Source organism: Canis aureus, chromosome 37 (assembly GCF_053574225.1).
Source record: "Canis aureus isolate CA01 chromosome 37, VMU_Caureus_v.1.0, whole genome shotgun sequence".
Lineage (NCBI taxonomy): Eukaryota > Metazoa > Chordata > Mammalia > Carnivora > Canidae > Canis > Canis aureus.
Window position 1 is genome coordinate 21,417,264 of NC_135647.1, and position 12,661 is coordinate 21,429,924.

At 41.4% G+C, this 12,661-nt stretch overlaps 1 protein-coding gene across 7 annotated transcripts in view; it reads left to right on the top strand.

Moving 5' to 3' along the window:
• Positions 1–12,661, top strand: part of LYRM4 (LYR motif containing 4) — a 159,291-nt gene that overhangs the window by 128,080 nt on the left and 18,550 nt on the right. For 3 of the 7 annotated variants that reach the window (XR_013373836.1, XR_013373839.1, XM_077886340.1), the window contains one exon: positions 3,542–3,677. The exons of the other annotated variants lie outside the window; for them this stretch is intronic. Coding sequence is in view for 1 of the 3 variants with exons in the window: in XM_077886340.1 (XP_077742466.1) it covers positions 3,542–3,588 (47 nt within the window). In the remaining 2 variants the exon portion in view is untranslated. Of the gene's footprint in view, positions 1–3,541; positions 3,678–12,661 lie in introns of those variants that run through there. 7 annotated transcript variants of the gene reach the window in all.

Genomic DNA, 12,661 nt, shown 5'->3' on the forward strand with positions numbered 1-12,661 from the left:
GTTACGAAGCGGCTATTCTGGAAGGAAAGCAACTTGATGTCAGGGGCTCCTTCGAGCCTTGGGAATTAGGGCTCAGAAGCTTGGAACTGGAGCTCAGCTGCTAGTGGGAAATACACTGTGAATGTTTTATTCAGTAATGCATATATAACATTGAGCGGAATCCAAATACATAAATCACTTATACAATAGCCGTTAAAAGCTACCTTCCAGCATTTCGGAGCGCAGCGGCCAGAATTGCTCACGAAGTCCTCTATTGCCACCTGCTGTCCGAATATGCTATTGTGCCGTGAAATCTGACTCCCAGTTTTCCTCTGCAGCCTCTTCATAGTCCTTCGGCTCTCGGATTTTTCCAGGGTAAAGTTTGCCTCCCCCACCCCCCACCCAAACTGAAATCCCGTATGGTTTTGAGGATTGCAAAGCAGAACCGTAGCAATCTTTAACACCCTGGGAGGACAGAGGAAACAGGATGGGGCGGAGATGCCCCTGGCCAGCCTGCATCTCGAGGGCGAGGACTCAGTACCCCGTGTATCTTTAGATTGAGATTGGGTCCCATTATCACAGCTGTCTACCTCTCAGTGTCTGTATGTCACGTCACCAATACGTTACAGCAAATGAATAGGAATTCTTGGTATCAGCAGTAAAACTTGCCCATAAATCAGCATGAGCTCACAGGATTCCCAGTATAGAAACCTTACCCCAGATGTTGCCATGAGACACCAGAGCCAGGAGGTAAATTTGGTTGCCTGTGCTAATTACTTAGACATGGCTAAATAATTGTTGTGTAGCTTTTTGACATCCGTTCAAAATGGTCATCATATCCTGAATGACAGTGGTGAGCCAACCGGGCATCAGACTCTAGGCCAAACTGAAGATCTCCAACGTAGCCATGGGTCGTGGAGCACTAACAGGGGTCACCTGAGCATCTTCAAGTGACGTATGAGCATTATACAGCTGGGTTACAGCCATGAGCCCTTCTGAACGTGAAGTGGCATCATTAATGTCTTACCAGCTCAGAAACAATACACTGGCATCTCGGCTCCTGGAAGTTTCGTGAAACGCTGGATAGAGAATATCCAGAATGTAGCCACATGGCGACTCAGGGTAGCGCAAGGGCACAGAAGTCCCTTCTGAGCCACGGGGCACTGTGACACATCCATGATGCAGATGTTGTATGAGACATCTGTGACAGACTAGTAGGCTGAGGAGCCATACCTGGAGATGACCGTGGTCTTCGTAGGCCAAGGCATTCTATAACCTGAAACTAAGAGGCAGAGTTCCTAAAGCGTCCTGGGCCCTTCGGTTCTGGGCATGAGTATGGCCCCCAAAGAAGATGTTGTCAGGACACATTATCTCCCAAGACAAAGGCTAAGTTAAAGGGACGGGGAGAGAATCATATTTCAAGTTTAGGGAGAAATTAAAAAGCGGATGGCTTTTCACTTTCACCATAAGCTATGGAAAGCAATATGGAAAGATAGAATGGTAGAGACGAACATCGAAAAGTCTGACAAAGGCTGTAAACTCCAGAATTGGACATATTGCTTATCTATTGCTACATAATAAATTACAAAACTGAGTAGCTTAAAACAATGTTTATCACCACTCCCAGCTTCCATGAGTCAGATATTCAGACTGTGGAGAATGTCCTGCAGTGACTAGACCTCGGGCAGGAGCCTCACAAGCAGGGGCCCGGAATCACCCCCACTCACTTACCCGTCTGGTGGTTGGCACCGGCTGTCAACTGGGGGCCTGGTAGAAGCGGTCACCAGAACATGCACACACGGCCCCACCGGGTACACGGGGCTTCCTCACAACATGGTGGCTGGATTCCAAGGACAAGAGCCCCAAAGAAGAGAGCCAGGCAGAAAACAGATTGCCTTTACGAGTTAGCCTCGGAAGCCATGCCGTGTCACTGCCACTATCACAGGTGTGTTGGTCAGGGTGCTCAGAGAACTTGCCCAGATTCAAGCAGGAGGAAATTAAGCTGCTCTCAGTAGAGGAGCGTGAAGTCACACATGTGGAAAATACATCAGGCATGCCTGTGCCCTTCATTGTAATTCCCTCCTTACATTGCACAGCAACAGAGTGTGACGTGTTGTGGGCCCCCAGAGAACATTGGACAGGTATACCACGGACAAATGGGTGGGTCAGTGGGTTGGCGCCGGTTCTGATTCTCTCTCCAACATGCAGTTTGACCTGGTCTTAGTCTCTCTGGATCTCAGTTTCCTCTCCCAGAAAACAAATACACCGAGCTCTGAGTCAGTGACCATTCCCTTTTCTTAGTAGCCAGATACACATGCTTCAATGGTAGTGGGCTTGCTACAGCAGTAATTCTGAATAAGAGGGTGATGATAAAAGTTTGGGAAAGCACCCCACCCCCACCCCCCTGCGCACCAAAAACCCCAATTCCCCTCCCCACCTTGAGAATCCCAAAGTAAATGATCTCTAAAATTTCTGCTGGCTCTGATTGATCATGAGCCTTGAAACCTTGAAACAAATTGCTTGGCCTCTTTGGGTTTTAGTTTCCTGCTCCAGGGGTGCCTGGGTGGCTCAGTGGGTTAAGCATCTGACTCTTGATTTCTGCTCAGGTCATGATCTCAGGGTTATGGGATTGATAGAGCCCCGTGTGGGGCTCCCTGCTGGGTGTGGAGCCTGCTTAAGATCCTGTCTCTCTGACATCCCCTCACTTCCATCCCGCTCACACTAAAAAAACAACAAAAAAGTTTGCTGCTCTGTAAAACAAAAGGCCTATTAAATTATCAGTTAAACTTTTTCAGCTGATTCACATGATTTTAGTATTTCTTTTGATACAAGATTCCTTTATCCACGCTAATTCTGCTTAGCTACATGAATACTTGAGTCTATAGGATTCCTGTGTTTGTAAGTTTCCCATTCAAGCCATTTGAGATGTTTTCCTTTGTGTGGAACCATAGAATCACAAAGTGGCTTTGTGATAGGACTTGGAAATCATCAAACTCTCCATTTTACAACTGAGAAAACTTAAGCACAGAGAGGCCAAGTGATGTGCCCAAGGTCAGCAGGTGTATTAGTCAAGGTTCAATAGAGGAACAAACCAACTGGATTTAAAAGATTTACTGTGAGGAACTGGCTGAAATAATTCGAGGGACTGAGAAGTCCCTCAATCTGTAAGCAAGAGACCCTAGAAAGTTGGCACTGTAATTCAGTCCAAGTCTGAAGGCCTGAGAACAGGAGATGGTGAAAGGCAGTGAATTCTTCTGGGGAGCACAAACCTAATTACTGGGAGGGCATTCTAATTACTGAGTCCACCAACTCAAATGCTAATCGCATTTGGAAACACCGTCACAGACACACCCAGGAACAGTGTTGAACATGGGCATCCCTTGGCTCAATTCCAACTGACATAATATTAACCATCATAAAGGGCAGGGTTAGAGGCTGTGTAGGCTAAAATCTTGTCACCTAAGGCAGTATACTTTACTCTGTGTGACATCATCCTGTTAATCAAAAATATGTAAATGTGTGCACCCTAGGTGACATTGCCACCTTCTTTTTAATTCCACAGATACGACAAATGTTCAATTCGTTTTCATAAAAGTACAGATTTTTTAGACATGAAAACTCTACATCAAAAAACCGGAAATCCACCCTAATTTTAACGAGAGATAATCATGATCACACATGGAGGTTCCGGGTATGATGTTTGTGGGGACCAACAACATTTGAATACGTGTAGAACTAGGTATTTTAAATACAGGCTTTTTAATCTACTAAGTTAATTATTTAGGAGGTGGTAGGGGGCATGAGGAGAAGCGTACTGCTACATTACAGTGTAGGAAAAAGGAAGGGGCCATATTTGGGGTTAAATTTGTATGTGTTTTTTTAATTGTAGTAAGATACACATAATAAAGTTTATCACCCTAACCATTTTTAAGAACATGTGTTACCTAAAGAATACAAGGAAATGCTGGGCCTTACTGTTCACAAATCAAATCAAATTGAAGCACAAGGTAACTTTCCCAGGCCCAGCTCCACACTCCATAGGGAGGTGCTCTAGCCACAAATTGCAGATACCTTAAAACACGGTATGAAAAACTTCTACTTTGTAAAATAGTCACAGCCCATCATGGTTTGTCTAAACCCATATATTGACCTTTCCATATATTGACCTTTTTGAATGCTAAGCCCTACGTCATTTGGATGTGCTCATCATTTACTTAATAAATTCTACTTCCTCCCACCATTTTTTTAAGTTTTGTCCTGAATTTTAGTTACATTTTATGTTTTCAAAAATATCTTGTGTAATACTAAAACACAGTTACGTCAAAAGTGTCGAGAGCCAGCAAGCCACTACTGTTTTAAAACCAAACATTGACTTTTACATAACACTCTTCAGTCTCCTACTCCAGTTTGTATTTTTTGTAAATAGAGGGTGTGACCTGTGTCATGAATTGAACTTGATATTCTGTTGCCTAACTTCAAAGTATATCCTCGATCAAGGTTCTTGTTATGATGCCTTTGCCGTGTTTATGGAGTCATGGTGATGAGGTGGTTTGAACTTTGACCCTGTTTCTCCATGGGCTTAGGGGCTGGCTGCCTGACCAAGGAGCCGCTCTGCAGCTCACCAGCTCTTGTCATGTAGAACAGGCTCCTTCCCTTTCCCTGGCCTCTGTCTTCTCCTCCCTACCCCAGGGATATTAATACCTGTTTCCTAAGAATTTAATAACAGGGAATGACATTCAGTTCCCATTAAGTGCCTGAACTTAGTAGGTATTCAAAGAATATTCATATTCTTCTTTTGGGATTAAACTCTCCCAGGCTTTATCCATAGCAACCACTTTGAAGTCCTTTGATCGTCAAGAGACTATTGGAGTACTAGGATGATTGTGGAGAGCAACATTTCTGCGTCTAAAGGATTCATCTCATTTTAGCTCTTCTGATCTCTAGCACTTGCTTCTATTCAAAATTCCAAGAGAGCTTTTCTTTTCTCATAACTCTAGTTGTTACCTTTCTGTCACTTTTTTTACCCCCAGTCTTGAGTCCAAACTCACATCTGTCACTGAGTTTGTTTTCGGTTAAATCTTAGGGTTGTTTTCCTGGGTTTTGAGTTTGGGATGTGTGTAATATACAAATGTCAAAATATGTAAGCCTTTTTGTGACATAGTCTGGAAACCACTCATAAGAACACTCATTCTCACTGGCTACTGACTCAAAATTCTTTAACTGAGGAAAAGTATTGAACATCATTTGTTCTATATATAAAAATTTTAGCAGGCATTTTTCTTTTGTCTTCATGGAATTTACTTTCATGATACCCTCTCAGAGCCCTTATCTTCTATTAATCTTTTTTACAATCCTTGTCCATCTCCTGGAAGACAGCAAACACTTTTCCTCTTTGTAACTTGTGCAACCGCGACCATACCCAGTAGATTTTGACCAAAGGCAAAATTAAGTCCGCACCACATCAGATGTATAAGTAACACAGTTGAGAGAGGTCAGATTTTATGCAGAAGACGTGACTGTTTTTCTGCAGCTAATGTGAATTCAGAGCCTCTCATATAAGTTGGTGTAGAAAGAGAAGCAGAATAGAAGTTGGAATTTGCAAAACTGTGGGAGGAATGTTCCGTATCCTCCTTCAAAAATATATTCTGATGCAATGGCTAGTATCAAAGAGCCAAGAAATAACAGGTATTAATGAGGATGCAGAGAAAAAGGCCCCTCATACAGTGTTGGTGGGAATGCAAATCATTATAGCCTCTGTAGAAAACAGTATAGAGATTCCACAAATATATTAAAAATAGAACTACCATATGATTGAGGAATTCCACCGAGTATTTACCCAAATAAAACGAAAACGCTAATTCAAAAAGATGTATGCACCCATATATTTATTGCAGCATTATTTACAATGGCCAACATTTGGAAGCAATCTAAGTATTCGATGATAGATAAAGATTTTTATATATACAATGGAATATTACTCATCTGTTAAAAAAATGAGGTCTTGCCATCTGTGACAAGATGGTTGGACCCAGAAGGTACCATGCTTAAGTGGAATAAGATAGAGAAAGAAAAATCATATGATTACACTTATCATTTAAAAATTTAAATGGAATTTTAAAAAAACAAATAGACAAAAGAACAGAAATAGAACCATAAATACAGAGAACAACCTGGTGATTACCAGAGGAGAGCCACCTCCTCTGGAAAATGGGTGACGGGGAGTAGGAGGTATAGGCTTCTAGTTATGGAGTGAGTAAGTCACGGGGATGAAAGATACCACATAGGGAATGTAGTCAATGGTATTGCAAAAGCATTGTATGAGGACAGTTAGTAGCTACGCTTGTGCTGAGCATGGCATAATGTATGAAGCTGTCAAATCTTCATACTGTATACCTGAAACTAATGTAACATTGTGTGTCAGCTATACTTCAATTTTTTTAAAAATTGCATTAAAAAATATATGTATGGGCAACTTGCAAGCAAAGCCCATCAACTCTTACACCAGTTTGTGACTAGTCTGGAGGGAGATCCCCCAGAAGAGAGCAGAAATTCTGTCTTTTCTGAGAGTAGGTCAACAAACAATTGAGTAGTTTTAATTATACAGATAGAATAACAGGACATTAGATGCAGAATATTAAAATCTGCATCATCCAAGGAAGTTGATTTTTTTTTTTTTTTGGTCTATTTGAGAAAGAGAGAAAGAGCAGTGGGAAGGGCAGAAGAAAAGGGAGAAGCAGGCTCCCCATGATCAGGGAGCCCGACTTGGAGCCCAGGACCCCAAGATCATAACTGAGCTGAAGTCAGACACTTAACTGACTGAGCCACCCAGGTGCCCCTAAGGAAGATGATTTTAAACATAGGTAGACATATAGAGGACTATCACCAGCCAACAGTAAAGTGCACTAGAGTTCATGTAAGAAGGAATTCAAAGAAGAAAGACCCAACAAGCAATATTACAAACTACAAACTTGAACAGCTTTTCAAGTCAGCCACTGAGTGGAGCCAACCCCAGGAGTTTGGTTTCTGCTGGTCTCGTGCTGTCCTGACAGATCCTGGAAGCAACAGTTCCACATTGGCCTTATAAAGAAGAAGGACTGCGATCCAGCAATCCCAAGAATGTATTCTCACTATTCACAACAGCCATAAAAATGGAAACAACCCCGTGCTCATCAGCTGATGAATGGATAAATAGAATATAATATATCCATACAATGGACTATATGCAGCCATAAAAAGTAATGACGTACTGATGCATGCCAGGCACAAAAGGATATATATTGTGTGATTTCATTTTTATGAAATAGCTGGAATAGGCAAATCCATAGAGACAGAAAATAGAGAAGTAGTTGCCAGGAGCTGGGAAGGTTTGGGAGGTTGGGGAGATGACAACTCATAGGTACAGCTTCTTTTGTGGATCATGAAAATTGATTATAATGATGAGTGTACAACTGCCACTCAGGTGCCCCAAATATTGACTTAGTTTTAAAAATATTAAATAGAATTACCAAATGAGGGGTACCTGGGTGGCTCAGTGGTTGAGCATCTGTCTGCCTCTGACTCCGGTCGTGATCCCAGGGGTCCTGGGATCGAGTTCTGCATCTCCCTCTGCCTGTGTCTCTGCCTCTCTTTCTGTGTCTCTCATGAATAAATAAATAAAATTGTTTAAAAAAGAAAAAGAATTACCAAATGACCTAGCAATTCTACTTCTGAGTATATGCCCAAAAGAATTGAAACCAGGGACTCAGACAGATGTTTGTATACCAGTATTCTCAGCATTATTTGTAATCATCAAGAAGTGGAAGCAACCCAAGTATCCGTCAGCAGATACATGGATAAACAAAATGGTCTGTGCATACAGTGGAGTATTTTCAACCTTAAGAAGGAAGGAGCTTCTGACACGTGCTACAAAGGGATGAACTTTGAAGACAGTATGCCCAGTGATGTAACCCAGGCCAAAAAGGACAAACATTGTGTGATTCCACTTACAGGAGGGAGGTCCTTACGGAAAGTAGCATGGTTGCCAGGGTAAGGGAGGAATGAAAAGTTACAGTTTAATGGGTACAGAGTTTCAGTTTGGGAAGGTGAAAAAGTTAAGATGAATGATGGCCATGTTTTTACAGCATTGTGAATGTGCTTAATGCCACTAAAGCATACACTTCAAAATAGAGCAGCAAATTTATGTTATATGTATTTTACCACAATAAAAAACAGTATTGGGTGTATTTCAAATTTTAGAGCAGGAAAGCTTTTTTTGAGTGGGTTCAACTGGAATATTTAAAAGTCCTTATTTGTGAAGGAGACAAGGCCTGAGACATCCAGAGTGAACCCCACCAAAGGAGCTAATAAAAGGCACACTTGGGCAGCCCAGAGGCTCAGCGGTTTAGCAACGCCTTCGGCCCAGGGTGTGATCCTGGAGCCCTGGGATCGAGTCCCATGTCAGGCTCCCTGCAGGGAGCCTGCTTCTCCCTCTGCCTGTGTCTCTCCCCGCCCCCCTCCTCTCTCTCTGTGTCTCTCATGAATGGATTAAAAAAAAAATCTTAAAAAAAAAAAAAGGCACACCTGGAGGGAATCCACACTCCAGTCACAGTCCCAAGCCATGTAGTTAGCTGGAAAGAAGAATAAGTAGGGATGAGGTACGCTTGATTACGTTCTTTCCTGTATATTAGTTTGCAATGGCTGGGATTTTGTTTCTTAACCACTCTACTCTCCCCCAGCTTTAATAAGGTTTGCTGGACAAATAAAAAATGTGTGTATAAAAGTGTATAACATGATATTTTGATAGACATATAAATTGGGACATGATTACCCCAAACTCATTAAAATGTCCAGCATTGTACATAGCTACCCTTCCATGTGCATGTGGTGAGAACACTTGGGATCTACTCTCTTTAGCGAGTTTTATTATTAATAACCGTGGTCACCATACTGTACATTAGGTATCCAGGATGTAAACTTACTTAGAACTCAAAGTTTGTACCCTTTGATCAAACCTCCCTCCCCCATTTCCTCCACCCTCCCCCCCCAGCCTTTGGTAACTACCATTCTCTCTGTTACTATGAATGTGACTTTTATTAGTAGGATCATTGCCAGTATTTGTCTTTGTCCAGCTTGTTTCATTTAATATTAGGTCTTCCAAGTTCATCTATATTTTTGCAAATGGTAGGATTTCCTTCTTTTTATGGCTGAATAATACTCCACTGTGTGTGTGTGTGTGTGTGTGTGTGTGTGTGTGTATTCATTTATATAGACATTTTCTTTATCCCTTCACCTGTTTGGGACACGTGGGTTGTTTCCATTTCGTGGCTGTTAGAACAATACGTCAATGAACCTAGGAGGACAGATACCTCTTTGGGACACTGATATTATTTCCTTGGCTATTGACCCAAAAGCAGGATTGCTGGATCATGTGGTAGTTCTATTTTTAGTATTTTGAGGAAGCTGCACACTGTTATTCCATAATGGCTATATGAACTTGTTTTTTAAATTTTACTATGGAAAAATATGGATAAATACAAAAGTATATAGAATAGCATAATGATCTCCATGTACTGATCACCTTTAATGATTTTATACTCATGGCCAATGGTATTTTATCTGTATGTGAACCCATGCCCTCCCATATTATCTAGAGAAAAATTTGTATTTCATACAAAACTATTTTGGTACAAATCTGAGAAGTTTTTTTTAACATAAACTATAATGCCATTATCATTCCTAACAAATTAATAATAATTCCTAAGTATCAAAAAATATACAGCATCTAAATTTTGAACTGTCTCATAATCTTTTAAACTTTGTGTGTTTCAATTAAGATCCAAATCAGCTTCTGGATTTCCTTAAAGGTAGAAGTCTTGCCTGAATCCTTTTTTTTTTTTTTCCTCACTCTTGTTTTTCCTTATAATTCATTTGCTGACAAAGTTAAGTTCTTATGTCTGGATTTTGCTGATTTCATCTGTTTTGTCACTTACTTGTATAAAAAATGGTAGTTGAATCTTAACCGTTAGGTTCTTAACTTTGGCTAGACGTTAGACTCACCTAGAGAGCTTTTAAAAAAAAAAAAAACCCTGACATGTGTGGAAATAGTTTGGCAGTTCCTAAATAAAAGCATAAAGCTATCATGTGACCCAGCAAAATTATTGAAACAGGTGTTCAAAGAAAAACTTTTACGCAAATGTAGCAGTATTCTTCACAATAGCCAGAAGGTGGAAACAACCCAACTGTCCTTCAGCTGAGGCATGGATAAACAAAATATGGTATACCCATACAATAGAGCCCATTCCATTAATGGAAAATTAATAAAATACTGTTACATGCTTCAATCCAGATAAGCCTTGAAAACATGTTAAGTGGAAGAAGTCTGACACAGAGGCCATATATCTTATGGTTCCAGGTATATGAACTGTCCAGACTGGGGAAATCCAGAGACATCAAGTAGGTTAGTGGTGGCCAGGGGCTGAGGGGAGGGGAAAGGTGAGTGACTACTTAACGCGTATGGGGCTCGATAGCAGTCATGGGTATACCACAGTGTCAATGTCGTTAACATACACTTTAAAGTGGCTTAAATAGTAAGTTTTATGTTATGTATTTGACCACAAGTTTTAAAACTCCTGATGTGAAAGCCACACCGAGGCTAAGTAAACCATAATCTCTTAAGTGTGACCCAAACATCAGAATATTCTAATGCTCTCCAAGGGATGCCAGTGTACTGCCAAGACTTGGAATTCTTGGTGGAGGCTGGATTTCAAGCCTTCTTCGTAGGTGGTAGTGGAGGTGTGATATATTTAAGTTTGTGCCAGTCTGTTCACTTGTTCTTGGGAATAGCTATGTCTTTTCTGCTTAGAGTCAGCAGATGCTGTCAGAAATCGCTGCTTCAAGTCACGCAAAATGTTGTCTCTTTTTTTAGAAAATAAATTTTGGAAAACTGGAGAAAGAAAAGATCATCTTGCATTGACCTGAGTGGGGTTTTTTAAAACTTGTGTTAGTTGGCATACAGTGTTCCATTAGTTTCGGGTGTACAAAATAGTGACTCAACCTTGTTTTTTTAATAGGAGAGAAAAAGGCCCTCCATTCTTTTCTAACTACCCCTGAGCTTTGGAAGGCAGCCAGTGTGGCCCATGGGGTGGGGGCACCGTGCAAGGGGCCCCACAGCCTCCCAGCACACACCCTGCCAAAGCGGGTGATCTCCTGGCTACTCCTTGAGAAGACCTACGGGCAAGAGGCCAAATAACCCCCACTGGTGCTCGGGGAGGGCAGTGAACTTTCTCTTGTCATCTTTCTCAACCAGGGACGGCTCAGGAGGTCATCGGCCCTGTCGAATCTCAGCAGAGCTTGCTTCCCGACCTCAGGAAGGAAACTGCCATTTCCTTAGCCTCCCATGAGCCCGTATCAGGCCACGGCTGTTGCCAGCTCTGTGGCTTTGGCAGAGTTACAAATAGGCTAAATGTAGACCGGGAGTCCTAGTTCTCCTCTGCTTCAGCCAGCTTCCTTTTCTGGCAAAATCTGAATAAACCCAAAACACTGGGCAAGCAGCTTGTTGCTCCCCATGCAGCTTCACAAAGTTAAATCCTTTAAGAGATCCAAGAGATGGATGGCTTGTAACATCCTTTGCTCTGCATCACTCCATGAACATCCTAAACTCCCATTCCTGAAAGTGAGGCTGAGAGGCATCCCTGGAGGAGAACGAGACATTAAAATGTCCTCTGGTCAGAAGGACTCTTCTCTTTGAATAACATGGGGTTTCCATTTAAAATATTAATTAGAAAGAATAGAAGACACTTATTCCAAGGACGTGTGCTGTCCAAGGTCATTTAGATTTGGTTCTGAACCCAATTCCCCTCACCAGCAACATTTCTAGATTCATCTCCAACCCAGAAGCAGACCCTGCTTCTTCCTTTCCATGCCCTGACCCTTGATATGCTTGTTCAGCTCTAATAAAGTATAAAGCTTGGTTGTGAATATTAAAAAAAAAAAAAAAAAAAAAAACCATAAATTTTGAAGTCAGAGGACCTGGAATGGAATATGGCAGCTCTATAAAATTCATTTACCAGTTGTGAAAATGTGGAGTGGCTAATAAGAACTGCGAACTCGTCCATAAGATGCATGTGGGTATAAGTATTGTATAGGGTATTTGTTAAAAAAGAAAAGGAAGGAAGGGAGGAAGGGAGGAAGGGAGGAAGGAAGGAAGGAAGGAAGGAAGGAAGGAAGGAAGGAGAAAAGGAAAAGGAAAGGAAAAAGAAAAAGAAGAAAGAAAGAAAAGAAAAAGAAAGAAAGAAAGAAAGAAAGAAAGAAAGAAAGAAAGAAGAAAGAAAGAAAGAGAAGAGGAAAAGAAAAGAAAGAAAAGAAAAGAAAAGAAAAAAGAAAAAGAAAAAAAATGAAGAAAATAATCCATCTAAGCCTGGCACATGCCCAGTAACTTCCCTAAATATGTGTTGCTAAATAGGTAAAGCAAGTGATCCTCCGACTTAATCCCTGAGGCCAGAGAGGTTAAGGGACAAGATGCAGAAAAGCCTTCTCTCTCTCCTGTGGGAGTGGCCTGAAAGCCGCCAGAGTTGGGTACAATCTCCGGAAGCTTGCTTGGGATTAAACCAGGTTACATACAATTTAGGATGTGCTGGTAAATCCTAATGTATCCATCGAGGATCCATGACTACTTGAAAATAAAGATATAAGTTAGGGATAAAGT